Raw genomic sequence first — 17,164 nt, 5'->3', positions numbered from 1 at the left:
CAACAAGCATTTTAAAATAATTAATTCGATTCAGTATTAGTCTGCATTTTAAATGCTTTAATTATCTTATTATACACTGCCAGAATATTTTTACGAGTTGGCAGTTTATAAATGGCCATATAAATAAATAAATATAAAATAAAATATGCATTCAAATATGAATTTTCATTTGGCTTTTTTTTAAAAGTTGCAGATTAATTTGGAAACAGGACAGAATATATATATGAAAGAGCGCATGGAAAACCGATGCTGACAGTGGTCTGTCCACCCACAGTGTATAGTCTAGCGCAAAGTACTATACTGTTATGAGGCATGGGCAAGTATCTATTGATTGCATTGGCTCGAGATGTCCAGGGTTTCGGTGTGATAGCTGTACAAGCAGAACAGGAAGACCACAACTCACTTGGCACTAACGTCACGTACATCCTGAAGGCGGGAGAAAAGCCACTGTTTATCTTGATTCGTTAAAGCAGCTTGGAGTTCGTGGCAGTGCTGGAAGTGGTCCACAGCCACATTTAAGCTCCGCAGGTATGAGGCTTCTGATACAATCAGTTCAAACTTGGCCTGTTAATAATATGGAGAACATAAGCTTTAGAGCACAGGATACTCCATGAAGCAATGAATTATATTTGAGATGGAATTAAACGGAAAAGGAGAACCCTCAAGGGGAGTAGATCATATCTGCGTGTTCTTGATGGAGACAGAGCTAGCAACTGCATCTCTCGCTTCATCGTCAGTCAGAAGAGAGGCCTGGAACTGGTCTATCCAAGCCAGCAGATCAAGAATTGCATCCAACACCACACAACCAAACATCCTATGAATGCCTCTTTGGAAACCTCCATCCTTCCACCTGCCTAGATTTGGGATATTGAACATTTGCTGCTCTCTTGCTCTCTCTCACTGTCACTTTCTCCTTTCCTTTTTGTCCTTTCCTCCTGGATCCACTCCTAAAGGAAAACCTCTTTGATTGTTTTTGCCAGCCTATTGGTCCTTAAGATCCTTCCATTCATTTTCATCTTACATGCAACCCTTCTGAATGATTTCAAACAATCTGTCTCCCCTTCCTTGTGCATTCTAAGGTTGTAATCCTACAGTGCTTGGGAGTTATGTTGTGGGCAGGGCCAGATTTAGGTTTGGTGGGGTCCTCAGCTACTGAAGGCAATGGGGCCCTTTATATGTCCAGCTGTCCTCTGTCAATAACAAATTGCCACTCTTTTTTTATGTTGAATATATGCTATTAGGTAATTCATGGACCTAATAGGCATCTAAAGCCATTTGCACATAACAAAATATTACATCATAGGAGCCTACACAACACAAAACACTGTTGCTGTATGTAGGTTTAATTTATTTGTTTTTTATCTTATATTTTGGAAAAGTACATCCAGGTTTTTTTTCCTTAAAAAATTTTTTGGGACCCCTTATAGAGTTCGAAAGCACGTCAAAGTGCAAGTAGATAAATAGGTACCACTCCGGCGGGAAGATAAATGGCGTTTCCGTGCACTGCTCTGGTTCGCCACATGACCCGGAAGCTCCCTCGGCCAGTAAAGCAAGATGAGTGCCGCAACCCCAGAGTCGGTTATGACTGGACCTAATGGTCAGGGGTCGCTTTAACTTTACCTTTAAGAGAGTGGGGCCTTAAGCTATAGCTTGTTTAAAGGTAAAAGGTAAAGGGACCCCTGACCATTAGGTCCAGTCGTGGGGTTGCAGCGCTCATCTCGCTTTATTGGCCGAGGGAGCCGGCGTACAGATTCCGGGTCATGTGGCCAGCATGACTAAGCTGCTTCTGGCAAACCAGAGCAGCGCACGGAAACACCGTTTACCTTCCCGCCAGAGTGGTGCCTATTTATCTACTTGCACTTTGATGTGCTTTCGAACTGCTGGGGGGCAGGAGCTGGGACTGAACAACGGGAGCTCACCCCGTCGCGGGGATTCGAACCTCCGACCTTCTGATCAGCATGTCCTAGGCTCTGTGGTTTAACCCACAGCGCCACCTGCGTCCCTATAGCTTGTTTAGCTTATATGTAAATACGGCACTGGTTGTGGGCTTCCGTCTATCTCGAGAGTAATCCCCACAGAACTCAGATAAAGTAAATTAATGCTGCAGAGCTGTTGGCTGCTAGCTGCTTATTTCAAACCAGTATGCCAACTTCCCTGATTCGGATTCTGCAGCTCTCTCTCCATCCTCTCACTTCACTTTTCCATTTGGACTCTTACCCCATTCATCTGCTTCGCTCCATCTTCCAGCTCACCTCCTCTAGGCCTGCTGGTTCTACCACTAGCCATATTGACTTAGCCTCCTCTCTAGTCAAATATGCCTGGCTGCACTCCTCCTCTATTACCTCCTGCAACTTCTGCTCCTCACGGGTCATGCTCAGCAGCACAGTGCTCTCTCGGACCATGGGGATGTCCTGCCACAGGGACGTCGAGGATGAGACGGACAGGCGTTGCAGGTAGGAGTCCTGAGGGGAGATGTTTTTTCTTCGTAACCTTGGGGAGTCTGCGGATTTATACTCCAAATCTTCGCTCAAGGAATCTGCTCTCTTTTGACTCTGAATGGCTTTGTTCAGTGCAACATCGCTGTATTCCTGGTAGAGCAACTTTGCTGTGAAGAAAAACCACCAAATCTTAACAATTCTGACTCAACGCACCAGGCCTGCAACCAGAGCTATTATGCGGGTGGTGGGGTGGTTGTGGTGGGGTTAGGGCACACTGAGGAGAGGAAGGGACAAGCTTTAATTTGTCAGTGTGAAGCAGTAAACACACTGCATTTTAAATTCCATACAGCCTGAAGTTAAACAACTTACATTCAAATGTTGTTGTATAAGCATAGAAAAAATAAACATTGAAATGAAATGACCGGTTAGAAACTGACATATACAGTCGTACCTTGGTTCTCAAACAGAATGCATTCCAGGAGTTCGTTTGACTTCCGGAACTGTTCGAAAACCAAGACGCACTTTCTGATTGGCTGCAGAAGCGTCCTACAGCCAATCGAAAGCCACGGAAGCCGCGAAGGACGTTCGGCTTCTGAAAATCATTCGGAATCATTCACTTCCGGTTTTCGATCATTCAGGAGCCAAAACATATGAGTTCCAAAGTGTTCAGCAACCAAGATACGACTGTAGTAGGAAGATTCTGAAAAGGATAAGGCTATTTCTGCTGTTATTGGCCTTGGACCAGCAAGAATATACTTCCATTTATGCATGTAAAATGATGGTGTTTAATTTTTATAACATTGCAAATGTTAAAGGTAAATGTTAAAGGAAATGTTAAAGGTGACCCCTGACCATTAGGTCCAGTCGTGGCCGACTCTGGGGTTGCGGCGCTCATCTCGCTTTATTGGCCGAGGGAGCCAGTGTATAATTTCTGGGTCATGTGGCCAGCATGACTAGGCCGCTTCTGGTGAACCAGAGCAGCGCATGGAAACGCCGTTTACCTTCCCGCCGGAGCGGTACCTATCTATCTACTTGCACTTTGAGGTGCTTTTGAACTGCTAGGTTGGCAGGAGCTGGGACCGAGCAACAGGAGCTCACCCCGTCACGGGGATTCGAACCGCCGACCTTCTGATTGGCAAGTCCTAGGCTCTGTGGTTTAACCCACAGCGCCACCCGTGTCCCCATTGGAAATGTTACCTGATACTTAAAAATAAGTACCAAGCTTGTCAATAGAACAGGTGTATTTGCAGCTTTACTTCATTTCTGAGCAAATGGGAAGAATTCTTTCCTGCATCTTCCCCCCCCCCCCCCTCACAACTCTGTTAATTTTAGAGCTACAGGCTAGGGATGTCAGGAGGCAGCAATTTCTGTCCTATCTCTGTTTGTCGCAAACAGCATGGTTTCCATTCATCTGCAGGCTGGCTTCTGCCAAAACATAAGTTATTTGCATCTCTGTCCTTGTGGAGTAAAAACACAACAACAGCTCAGACCACTTATATTTCTTTGTGTGGTTTCCATTCCTGACCTTGTACACACATGCAAATTGTGTCCATTTCTTCTCCTATTTCTGTTTCTGATAGAATTCTCTGGCATTCCTATGCAAGACTTTTTTAAAAACCTGAAAGCTAAAATTCTGGGAAGGGGCCTGAAATTTCCATTCGCTGGTCATATGGACCCATATGGACCCTTTCACTACGGCTGACAAAACAGATAATTTCTAGTACACCTGGGGCTTTTCTATAAGCAACAGATATATTATTAACATTTCACGGGACGACACTGGGGGCAAAGGAAGCATAATAAGGGCAGCCACATTTGTTGTTTACACGACTTCCCAGTGGGATCTGGTGACTAGACTTTAGCAACGAAAGGGGCAGTTGGATAAGGGAATAAAGTGTGCCCCAGCCAAGCCCCAGCCCCACCTTTTCCCCCTGAAGACTGCTGCAGTGATGTGGTTTTTTTCTGAAATATTTTTTCCTGTGCAGAATAGGCTGGTATTTAGTTTGTGTTTGAATATTTTTTGATGCCCTAGAGAGAGGTCTAATTTAGCATTTTTATTTTACTTGTATTTAGTAAGCAAAGCTAAAACTTTTGAAATTGCCAGGCTTGCTGAATATGCAGTTAGCATCCAATTCATTGTTACTAATGAGTTTATGGATTTATTTTTTAAAATAAATCCATCCCGCATCAGCACTTTTATCTCAGGCCAACCCAGCTCTGAGAACAAAAATAAGGAGATAAAGTAAGTAAGATGCTAGGGTTGTTTCTCTATCTACTCCCATTTTCTGCAAAAAGAAGAAAAAGCAGGGAGAATAACACTCTGCTTTAGGCTCATGTTTGATATCCCCTCTCAGGCAACTCTGCTGCCGCTGAGATGCTTTAGGATCTCTTTACCATCTCTCTTTCATTGAAAATATCATTGGAGGATCCAGAAACCTGAACGTGGGCTCCATTCTAGAATAGGAAGACATTCCAGAACACGGACCTATGACTGCTCTTCCTCCAAAATATAAATGGCTGGTCTAAGCACACTTTTGTAAAAGCACGCATAATTTAATGTGTACGTAGCCACATCCAAACCATGTTTGGAGGGGGTAGAATGAAATAGTGGGGAAGAGGAACTGAAGGGAGCATGGAATCACAGCAGGGAGTTTGGTCAGCTTAGAGTGGGGGGTAGATGGGATTAGCTGGATGTGAATGGGTTTAGGATGGAGATTACTAGTTCTAATCACATTCACATCAGACACAACTTTTATGTTTTCATTGTTCCTCAGTTAAATACTCTGTCTGTTGTTTTCTCTGGGAATTTTCTCTGGGAAAATTTAAATGAACCCCACATTTAGAGGCTTGAACCAAGCAGAGGGCCTTCTCGGTGGTGGTGCCCGCCCTGTGGAACGCCCCCCCCCCCCATCAGATGTCAAGGAAATAAACAACTATCTGACTTTTAGAAGACATCTGAAGGCAGCCCTGTTTAGGGAAGTTTTTAATGTGTGACATTTTAATGTATTTTTAATCTTTGTTGGAAGCCGCCCAGAGTGACTGAATGAATGAAACCCAGCCAGATGGACGGGGTACAAATAAATTATTATTATTATTATTATTATTATTATTATTATTATTATTATTATTATTATCTTTTGGGAGCTGCCCAGAGTGGCTGTGGAAACCCAGCTAGATGAGGCGGGGTATAAATAATAAATAAATTATTCTGCACCTACAGAGTGCTTTTTAGCACAGAGAGAGGCAGGAAGTACTTACACGAGTTGATTAATTTGGAGCGCCGCCGTTTGATGGTTTCTGCTGTCTCTAGTAGTTTCTTCTCTCTTTCAGGGAATGGAAAACATCAAGATGTGAGTAGTATACAAATATGAGGAAAATCAATAAGGTCTACAAAGAGGGTAGCATAACCTGAGCGTTCGATCTCATCAGTTACAGCTAGCATTTTAAGCGCTGGGTTCATAGCCTACATTGCCTACTCTCGCTGAGGAAAATGGCAAGGCAGAAACCACGATAAAGCTTCTTCTTGGAAGTTTGTTCTTCCAAGGAGCATTTGGCAGATTTCTTCAGGTTAATTTATTGTTAAGTTGTGGGTGAACATATCAGACGACACAGCGATTCTTCAAGCAGCTCTTCTTTATTCAGATGCCAGAACAGAACTGAACTGAGGAGCTCAGTCAGCCTGCTTATATAGAGCTCCAGAACAACGTAACTGTTGCGACTTTCTAAAACTATCCAATCACTGAACGTCACTTTCGATCCTTCATTTGCATAAAGGTAAAGGTAAAGGTACCCCTGCCCGTACGGGCCAGTCGTGTCCGACTCTAGGGTTGTGCGCCCATCTCACTTAAGGGGCCGGGGGCCAGCGCTATCCAGAGACACTTCTGGGTCACGTGGCCAGCATGACAAAGCTGCTCTGGTGAGCCAGCATCAGCGCAGCACACGGAAACGCCGTTTACCTTCCCGCTATAAAGCGGTACCTATTTATCTACTTGCACTTAAGGGTGCTTTCGAACTGCTAGGTGGGCAGGAGCTGGGACCAAAAGACGGGAGCTCATCCCGCTGCGGGGATTTGAACCACCGACCATGCAATCGGCAAGCCCTAGGCACTGAGGTTTTACCCACAGCACCACCCACGTCCCTTCATTTGCATACAAACTATCCAATCACTGAACGTCACTTTCGGTCCTTCATTTGCATAACTATCTACACTATCCCCCTGCTGGCCCAGGGTGAGAACTTCAGTACATAACATTTATCTTTACAACAACTCTGTGAGGCAAGTTAGACATGCCACAGCCCCACATCCGGCCTTAATCTTAATCTCAACAACTTTGGTCGGCCCCCACACATGTTAATTTCATCAAATCTGGCCCTCTTTTGAAAAGGTTTGGGCACCCCTGCCCTATACAGAAGGGGGAGCTTTCCACAGCTCACATTGGATAAGCTGAGCTTTTAAAATTCAACCACTTAATGCCCTGCCCCACCCAGCCCCAAAGCTGTCCTTTGCAGCCGCAGTGAATTCATGGAGGCTAACAAAACTGCAATATCCTCACTGCAAATTATGGTTCCACATCTGCAGCCCAAGGGGGATAAAGAGCCTGCAGAACCTCCAAACACTTCCTGAAGCCCCCCACAAACAGTGAGTTTCAGACATGCTGTCTCTTCCCCTGAGCAGTTCAATAGGTTGGCAGCCTGCTGGAGCTTCTCTAAGTTGCTCGCACTTCAGGTCCTTTGCACAGCTTTTGTAGGGTCTCCTCAAACTGTGCAAAGCTGTTGTTCTTGAGCGTGGATTTTAATTTGAGCTGGGGAACTTGGGGTTCTCAGGAGGTTCCCCTCTTCTTTGAGGTGAGCATCAATGAGCTCCTGAATCCCATATCCATGCTCAGCAAGCTTTTCCAACATCTCTTATGTTTTATTTACAAGCCTCTTGAGAAGTTGAGCATAAACACTGGGCTGGAATGAACCATGTGGGCCGAAGCTTTTTTGCATACCTGAACTGGGGGTGAAGGCAATTAAGTATTTCAGGGGGGCTTAATTTATTTGTCCAAGGCAGGTCATCCCATCAGCTTCATAGCCAAGGAAGGATTTGAAACTGCATTTCACTAATTGGAAACCCAACATTGTAACTGCTGATATACCACACTGGTTCTTAGTTCCTGTGACATAGCGTGAGCAGTACATTAAACATTCAGAAAGCACTAGAAGGAATTTAATTCCACTGCCACAAGAGGCTGTCCAGTGGCTCAGTACAAAAATGCTTATGGGAAGAGACTCACCCAAATTTCACTCTGTCGAAATGGTCTGATTTTTCTTTGTGTGCAGGGGCTTCCTCCTTCGACGAGATAAGAGATGCTATAAACTCTGAAATTGGAAGAGATAGTGGGGTTGTCTTATTCCCAAAAAATTAAGTGCTGAAGTGCTTGTAATTCAGTCACAACTTCTCAGCTGCAAAAATGGAAATGTAGCTCTTTGCAGCAGGTGGAGAGAAGGACTATACAGTGGTACCTTGGTTTACGAACTGAATCCATTCCAGAAGTCCGTTCTTAAACCAAAGCGTTCTTAAACCAAGGCGTGCTTTCCCATAGCAGCGGGGGACTCAATTTACAAATGGAACACACTCAACAGGAAGCAAAACATGTTCTGCTTCCAAGGCAAAGTTCACAAACCAAAACACCTACTTCTGGGTTTGCAGCGTTCTTAATCCAAGTTGTTCATAAACTAAGCTGTTCTTAAACCAAGGTACCACTGTATACTGCAGGAAAGAGCCAATGGGAGGACAACATGTCTCTGTGCACAGAGATACATGGTGTGTCTGTTCCCTTTCAGTGGTCAGTCCCCCACAGGGGGGAAGGCAACATGTTTTGCTCTCAATACAACTGTCTCCAAGAGCAGTGTTTTGCATCTCTTCTCTTAGGTGTGATCCTGCACTGCAGAGGATTGGACCAGATGAACCTTGGGTGTCCCTCCCAACCATACATTTCTGATTCCAGCCCAACCCCTAAATTGAGAAACTAGCATTCACTCATTGGGGAGGTGTCTGCTCAATGACACCACAGGTGTGGTAGCCTTCCTCCTGTTCCATTTGCTCCTAATTTCACGGGAGGCACAGATTTTGCCAAGAGTCTTGCAGTCCATGACAGACATTGTAAATAGCACTGTAGTGGAACTGAGACCTATAGTTCTTCCCACATCACTAAGATGGTGCACAAAATATCTCCCCATGTGATTCAGGTGTCTTTCGTGGTTCCAAACCACTCACAAGGGCTTCCCAGTTCATTATCACAAACGCTATCTGCTATCTGTACTGCATCATTTTAGTTTCTGACCATACTTGCATTCCTTTTCATGCTTTTCTTAATACAGCGGTACCTCGGTTCTTGAACGCCTCCGTAGTTGAATGTTTCGGAACTCGAATGCCGAAAACCCGGAAATAAGCGCCTCGGTTTTCGAACGCGCCTCAGAACTCAAACAGGAAACGTGGCTTCCGTTTTGAGTTTTCCATTTTGAGTCTTTTGGAACTTGAACGGACTTCTGGAACGGATTATGTTTGAAAACCGAGGTACCGATCTATTTATCTGAAGTCCAGTTCCCAGCATTAAGCACACAAGATGACCCTGCTGGATTATATCAGGTCCATCTCCTTTTCCAACTATGTCTAGCCAGATCCTTCCAGAAGCCCAAAAGCAGAGCATGCGGACAACAGAGCCTCTCTCTGTTCCAGTTTTATGATATTGATCACTCCATCCTCTGTGAATCTGCCAAAGGCAGTGACCATCAGCGCTGCTATACGGTGCACTAAGGGCCCGCCCATAGTTTCAAAAGGGAAATCTAAAGACAGGTATATCAATTGTCAGTAGCCATGGTAACTAAATGGAACCTCCATGTTCAAAGACCGTATACCTCAGATTTTCAGGTGCTTGGGACATAGTGAGAATGTCTGTTGCTTACATGCTCTGCAGAAATCTGGCTGGCAACTGTTGTAAATGGGATGCTTGATTAGACGGATATTTGGTCTAGTCCAGCAGGAGTCATTGTACGTTCTTTTAAAGTTGGGAGCTGGCTTTCAGATACAGTGGTACCTCGGGTTAAGTACTTAATTCATTCTGGAGGTCCGTTCTTAACCTGAAACTGTTCTCAACCTGAAGCACCACTTTAGCTAATGGGGCCTCCTGCTGCTGCCACGTGATTTCTGCTCTCATCCTGAAGCAAAGTTCTTAACGTGAAGCATTATTTCTGGGTTAGCGGAGTCTGTAACCTGAAGCGTGTGTAACCCGAGGTACCACTGTAGACTGATGTTAGTCTATAACAGGTCTGCTCTCCTTCCCTGGGGGTTGCGGACCGGCATCCAGGACCCCCCAGTGACCCGGCTGGAGGGCGGAGACATGCCACCCACGCCAAGGGTACTCCCGGCCATGTCACACCCCAACTGTCCAATCGGCACAGCTGGGGGCGTGGCAGGGGTGGGGGCAACCTCCTTTCACTTTTCTTGTCATTTTGGTAAGGAACAGGGATCAAAAGTCACTCACCTAATTCATTGTCCGTTGGTATTGAGATCTTTCTCAAACCCTGCCGATGCCAATCTTTGCTTTTTGCCCGGTGTTTGCTTAGCACTTCCTGTTTCTTTGAACTGGATGTTGGTTCTTTTGCGTCTACACTTTTATTTGGACAACTAGTACATTTCTCTAAGGGTAGGTGCCTGGCTCCGCCTTCCTTTCTGGGAAGCAGAGGTGGGGCTGTGCCCTCTGCATCTCTCTTACCATCTCCTCTCTGGGACTGCTGCCACCACTGCGGCCCTTGACAAGTAGCCTGTTCTCTGCATGGGTGTCTGATAGTTGGTGGAGATGGAGGGCCTCGCTGGAAAAAGTGTATTGGGTTGGTGAAAGCTATAAGTGAAGGCTGCATTGGACTTTTGGCTTCTGCAGACATTTTCTGACTCCTTACTGGGGGATGGAGGCTGTATTTATTTGATGATTTCCCATCGCACATATCCATAGTATCAGGAATGCTGCAGGAGGAGTCTTCCACTGGCTCACTGTTTCCCGAAATGCCAACATCTGGGTGTATCTCCAATAGACTGGATGCTTCGTGTATATTCCTGCCTTTCTGGCCTTGTGAAGCACCTGCCCCTTCTGAATTGGCCAACTGTACAACAGGGAATTCTTCAACTCTGCTGTCTATGTTTGGAGCCTGGGCAAGCTTTTCGGCTTCAGCAGCATAGGATATGGTCTGAGAGATGCAGTCGGAAACGAACACACAACCACCCCCATCTATATAGTTAATAGGGAGAGTAGACTCTGGTGCTTCAACTGGTTGTTGGGCAAACTGATCACTATCAGGAGCTGGAGGCATGTTGGAGCTGGAAGCTGGATGTGGAAGGTGAAGGTCCCTGTTAAGAGCAAAGGCTGTGGGGTTGGAGTTAAACTCAGGAGCTACAGATTCCCTGGTTTGGCTAGAGTTTGCTAGTTGAATGGGCTGATCAGCATTGAGGGCAGGAAACACTGAATCAGAAAGGAGTGGGTGTGGCATATGTTGGTTGGAATTGCATTCCGTCGCTGGGGGCTGATTAAATAGTTCATTGTCAGGTGTCGGGACTGAAGACTGTGGGGCCTTAACGGCAGTGGACTTTGGGGCTAAAAGCTGGCAAGCTTGACTGGGAGAAGGCAGTTGTTCTAGGAGCTGACTGGGCTGACTGGGTGCAAGAGCAGGAGTGAGGGGCTGAGCAAGGGTGTCTGCATTAGGTGCAAGGCTTAAAAACTGAGCAGACTCACTGTAGTCTGACACAGTTGGCATGAGCTGGTTTAAGTGGCTGGAAGCAGGCTCTGGAGAAATGGCCTGATCCGAGGCAGGTGTTGGGGTCAAAGGCTTTGTTGGCTGAGCCACATCTTTGTTGCCACATTCTGTTCCATCCTCTTCAAGAACTAATGAACATGGTGATTCACTGATTAAAGTTTGTTGTTCCCTGCAAAGTATATCTGCTCCTGCTTCCATTTCTGGAATCTCAAGGCTCCTCATTGGGGTTTCCAGATAACTTATGGTAGTGTCTTGTGCCTGGAATGATTCTGGATCAGGGCTGAATTCTACACTCAGTCTGTCTGCATTGGACAGACTCTCCCCTGATGGTATACTTTGAAGGATCTCAGAAGCAGTACCCTGAGCAACTTCATATAAGTCTTTACCAGATATGTCATTTTTGCTGGAAGCCCAGACGTCTGCATCACTGCTCCGTACTTCTCCACAGTCCATTCTGTTCAGCTGACATGGCTTAAGCAGATTCTGGTTTTCTGGATCTTGTGTAGATTCTGATTCTTTACATGGAACAACAGTCCCATCTCTGGTTCCCTTTCCAGCACCTTCCTCCAGAGAATCTGCCTCTGTTGAGGTCCCCAGTGATGAGGCAGTGATATGGGTTTCACCATCAACAGGGTGATCCACAGGCTGAGAATCATTCAGATAAATCTGTGAATCAGGAGTTACTATTAAATCTCTACAGGATGGTGGTCTTCCTTCACCATCAAAACTCACAACACTTGTCTCTTCACCACCATATTCGCTGTCCTCTCTTTCAATAGCTCTTCTGTCTTCCTCAGGGGGTTGCTCACTGCCTTGGCTATTATGGCCAACTTGGTCAAAGACGCCAGAAGATTCCAGCTGTCTAGAATCATGGCATGTTGGAGCCTGTGTCCTTGGGCTCTCACACACTGGGATACCTTCAGATATTGACATAGCTCTTGCCTTTGCTATTTGTGGATTACCAGAGTCCTGCATCCAGACTGACTTTGGACTGCGATTTGGAGATAAGAGCTCCTTGAAAGTGAAATTAGATGCTTCGCCCTCAACCAAAGAACAGTTCTTGTTTAAATCAGGAAGATCCACGTTCATTTGCAGTGTGTTTAAACCTAGTGGGGCAGTTATCTCTCTCTCTACCCCTTGCTTTGATGCTTGCCTTATCTGCACACAACAGTCTTGTTGTTCCCGACCTTTGTGTCTCAATTCTAGATTATTCTGCTCTGTTTCCACTTTTTTCTCCATCCCCTTCCATTCCAGGCATTCCTCATTTAGTTCAGTGTCTACCAACTCTGGTGGGTCCAATTCTGCAGGCCCTGCCTCCAATGATTTTGATACCTGAGATGATTCTGCTTCATCACAATCAGTAGCATGCTTTCTTTTAACTGTCTCCGTTAGTGAACGAGTCTTGCTTCCCCCTATGCCATCTTCCTCCTCAAGATGGAGGACAGTGCAAATAAATGAATTTTGTCCCGATTCTTCCACTTCCTCTCCTATATCTGAATTATTGTCTTCTCTATTGGAGTCTGGCAGAGACAAAATTTCATTAGGCTTTGGTTGTTGTGCATCGAAATGTATTTCCCCACCCTTAGAAAATTCAAAACTTGGCTGGAAAAGGGCAGAAGATTCCACACCCTCTCTTTGTCCCTTTAACTCTCTTACTTTCCCCTCTTCATTCACTATGGAGGTATCTGGGTGCATCTGACCAGCTCCTTCTGTCTTAGAGGACATCTTCTCATCAATCTCCGATGTGACTTCCATATTTGGCATATGGCTCTTGTCTAGTTCATATTGAGACTCTAGTTCCGATGAGTGATTTTCATCTGATCTGCCTTTGGAAGCCTCAGCATTCTGGTGATGCTCTGAAACATCATGACTCACTGGGGGATAGTCATAGGCTGATTCCTCACTAGCTGAAAAAGTGCCTGTTGAATGTGTTTCCTCACACAGTGTCTGAGAAAATGCATCACGAGGGTTCAGAGCTTGGGGAAATCCAAGAACAACGGTTTCACCTTTGATCTCTCCCACCGCGACCTCACTGGGAATGCTTGAGATCTGTTCAAGAGTTGCTGTACTGAAAAGGGAAGATTCATGATCACTTAAGGAATGAGCAGTTTCAAGTTCTCTCTGATGGGGATCCAAAGGGGCCTCCTTGCTATCCTCCAAAGTGACTTCTTGTATATTGAGAAGATTTTCTTGCTGGGAAAATCCTCCCCAGTCCTCTGGATCTCTCTGGCCTCTTCCTAGTCCCATGGATGTCTCTCTTTCCACAGGGCTAGGGAATCTGCCCCATATCTGTTCTTCCATGACAAAGAGAAGTGGCAGGGCTTGAGAAAAAGAATTCTTTTTATCCTCTGCTGTCACTGCCACCCTCTCTTCAGAAACATCGCTCCTGGTGAAAAATTCTGTGACGTCATGGTGCCTTCTGGCTGGTGCAGGATTAGAAGGTTCATTGAATTTGTGGGTTGCTGAGGGGAAAGGATCTTCCCCTTTGATTTTTTCAGACTCCATCAGTGGCACATCCTGAAAATCAGAAGAAGAAGAAGAAGAATTACTATAAGGCTATGGCTGACCAGGAAATGTTACATTTAAAAGCATTCAACCGCACACCTAATCAACAGGAAGAAGAAGAAGAAGAAGAAGAAGAAGAAGAAGAAGAAGAAGAAGAAGAAGAAGAGCAGTCGGAGGGGAAAGGTGGGCAGACAACTTGCATCCAGGTGTGTAAAAAGAAAGAGAGCAAAGAATGTGGACTCCGACTACCTGAGGCTCAAACTACCTATTATGCAGAGTTCAATGATTCTTTCCTTGACATATTTTTCTCCCCAGCCAAAACAAGCTGCAAGTCTGAACAGAAGAAGGGTGAGCTCCTTTCTCTCTGGTAACTTCCCAGCTTAGAATCATCATTCCAAACTTTAAAAAAACGCATTGGGAATAATGATTCTAACTTCGTTTTACACCCATGGAAGGAAAGATACAGAGATGCTAAGGAGATCGCCTATGTCAACCCCTTCAATGACAATCTTGAGTCGGAGAGGAAGGTCTGTCTTTGCACATCTTTTCTCCAGTCAGCATGCTTTGGCCCAAAAGCAATAAGGATGAAAGAAACATGGAACTCTTTCAGGATCAGGTTCTTGCTCTGCAGTCTCAGGTTTCTTGTTTGAATTTTTTTAAAAACATACATGAGCATTTATTGAAATCTCAGAAGCCAGAAGGATGGCTGAATTTCAGTTTCTAGTAGTTGGGGTGGTGCTTCCACGAAATTTGCATAACTCTTTGTCCTTCCCCCAAACCAGATAAATTATGTAAATTCACACAACCTGCATTATTCAGAAGGGTCATTCCACATCAAATCAACGCAAAAAACAAGGGTTTCACCACCCACCGTCTCGGATTTTGATGAAACTTGGTGTACATCCTTCCCTTATGGTTGAAAGAAACCTCCTTAATCCCCCCCCTTATCTCAAACAGTTTTAATTTTATAGCACTTCAAAGTTTTGTGAAATCTGTGTTTCTGTCCCTCTTGAGATCCTCGGCCTTGTGTGCATTTTATCCCCCCCCCCCATAACCAATAATCAGATCTCTTTGAAATTTTACACAGAGATCAATAACATGATGAGTATTTCAGGGGAAAAATACACCAGCACACAAAAGATTTTATAAATGTCTTAAAAAATGTAGAAATGTAGCTTTTTTGGTGGAAAAACTAGGTTTAGAAAGCCTAAATTTTCAGCGTTAGGGCACAATTCCATCAGAAGTTTTTGATGGTGAAAATTTTGCAAAGACATGCTCTTTCTCAACAAAGAATAAAATTTATGGGTCTCTTATGGGACGCAGGTGGCGCTGTGGGTTAAACCACAGAGCCTAGGACTTGCTGATCAGAAGGTTGGCGGTTTGAATCCCCGAGACGGGGTGAGCTCCCATTGCTCGGTCCCAGCTCCTGCCCACCTAGCAGTTCAAAAGCACGTCAAAGTGTAAGCAGATAAATAGGTACCGCTCTGGCGGGAAGGTAACGACGTTTCCGTGCGCTGCTTTGGTTCGCCAGAAGTGGCTTAGTCATGCTGGCTACATGACCCAGAAGCTGTCTGCGGACAAACGCCGGCTCCCTCGGCCAATAAAGTGAGATGAATGCTGCAACCCCAGAGTCGGTCATGACTGGACCTAATGGTCAGGAGTCCCTTTACCTTTACCTATAACAACACCAACAACAAGGTAACAAGAAACAGCCACAACGTGGATGACTCTAAAAGACGACTAGACAAACTAATGGAGAAGAAGGCTACATCTGTCAGATGCCAGTTGCTGGAAACCAGGTCCTGGTTACTGGCTTCCAGTGGCTTCCTATGATTTTAGGAAATGACCAGACATTGAAAACCCCCAAGAGGCATTCCTAAGGAAAGGAGAGAACTGTGACACTAATTACTGATTCTCAGGAATTCAGCACTACTCCAGAAATGGAGGCCAGATCCACATTCCTCATGCAAAACCAACTTCATTTGAAAAAACCGACAGACACACGAGGAGGCAAAACTTGTAAAATGTCCAAGTTTGCCTTAGCTTCTCTGTTGAATATACTGCTATGTGACTCTCCCAAGCAGTGACAGGTTCCAGGAAGCACAGTGCTTCGCCATGTTTGGTTTCCTTCAGAAAGAGGTCAGTTGAGGTTTATGATGCTTAGTAACGTTTGTCTACAAATAAAGAGGTTGAGCATAGGTGGAAGTAGAGTTTAAGCACTCCAAGACACCAAGGTCTACTGCTTCACATCAGATCTCTAGGCAGAAGCAACCAGCAACTCAAAACGTTGTTAGCTTACAAAATGCAAACTTAGCTCTCTGTGGGCACATCCACACTTCCGCATGCCTAGAAAGCTTGGGTTTTGCCTCTTGACCTACTCCTTTCACAGAGAAAACCCATTCTTTGGTGCTAAATCACAGCAAACGTCAATTCAGATAAAACCTAGCAGGACCAGATAAGCCCTCTCTCATTCAAAAACTGTAGTGCATGGTTCATTTCACACAGATTATGTCATCCTTATGGCAAGGTGGGTTGGGGGACAAAGGCATGCCCCCCTCCTTTCAGATATTTCCTAACCATTCAGAAGATTTAAGGAGAATTGTCTAGCAGATCCCACGGAAACACACAACAGGAAAACTCTGACATCAGTTTGAGATACTTTATGGGAAATGATTCATAAATGGAGTAAAACAAATAAATATCACCAGATATTAATACTCCATCAAGACCAAAACACTGGCCCAATATTGCCTCACAATGGCCCACTGGGATCATTGTTTTCATAGAAAACGGATAGTAAACGTAACCATTTTTTGCACTGGCAAACCCAGTTTTGCTCTGGGTGAAGTTGTTGCCGCTGCTGCTGAGTCAAGCTAGAGTTCTGCAGAAAGGAAGTGTAAGCCTTTGATTTAATACTGGAGTATTAGGTCATAGCTGAGATTAAATCAAAGCAGCATAGATGCCAGTCAGTATGACCTCCTAAGGCAGAGGTCAGCAAACTTTTACAAAGTCCACTGTCCCTCAGACTTTGTGGGGGGGGGGGGCAGATTATATTTTGAAAAAATAATAATGAACGGATTCCTATGCCCCACAAATAACCCAGAGATGCATTTTAAATAAAAGCACACATTCTACTCATGTAAAAACACCAGGCAGGCCCCACAAATAACCCAGAGATGCATTTTAAATAAAAGGACACATTCAGTGGGCACAGGATATCGGGCATAACATTATGTTTGAGGACTGGGAAAGGTTGTGGACCACTGGGCTGAACTTCACTGCATGTAATGCTTTGAAGGAAAATGTAATGAAAATGATATACAGATGGTACATGACCCCAGTTAAACTTGCCAAAATATACCATTCGTCTGATAATAAATGTTGGAAATGTAAAGAAAATGAAGGAACATTCTTTCACCTCTGGTGGACTT

At 44.9% G+C, this 17,164-nt stretch overlaps 1 protein-coding gene across 2 annotated transcripts in view; it reads right to left on the bottom strand.

Annotated features, from left to right (window-relative positions):
- LOC310844568 (uncharacterized protein) overlaps positions 1–17,164 on the bottom strand; it is a 63,661-nt gene that overhangs the window by 14,917 nt on the left and 31,580 nt on the right. For both annotated transcript variants that reach the window (XM_083738712.1, XM_083738711.1), the window contains exons 2-6: positions 9,965–13,745; positions 7,715–7,799; positions 5,697–5,761; positions 2,343–2,605; positions 404–564 (exon numbers count right to left, since the gene is read on the bottom strand). In XM_083738712.1, the coding sequence (XP_083594838.1) occupies positions 404–564; positions 2,343–2,605; positions 5,697–5,761; positions 7,715–7,799; positions 9,965–13,733 (4,343 nt within the window). In that variant the 5' untranslated portion in view covers positions 13,734–13,745. The remainder of the gene's footprint in view (positions 1–403; positions 565–2,342; positions 2,606–5,696; positions 5,762–7,714; positions 7,800–9,964; positions 13,746–17,164) is intronic.

The sequence above is a fragment of the Podarcis gaigeae genome (assembly GCF_964106915.1).
Source record: "Podarcis gaigeae genome assembly, chromosome: 5".
Classification (NCBI taxonomy): domain Eukaryota; kingdom Metazoa; phylum Chordata; class Lepidosauria; order Squamata; family Lacertidae; genus Podarcis; species Podarcis gaigeae.
The sequence above is the reverse complement of the archived record's forward strand: the minus strand, read 5'-3'. Positions and strand labels throughout refer to the sequence as shown.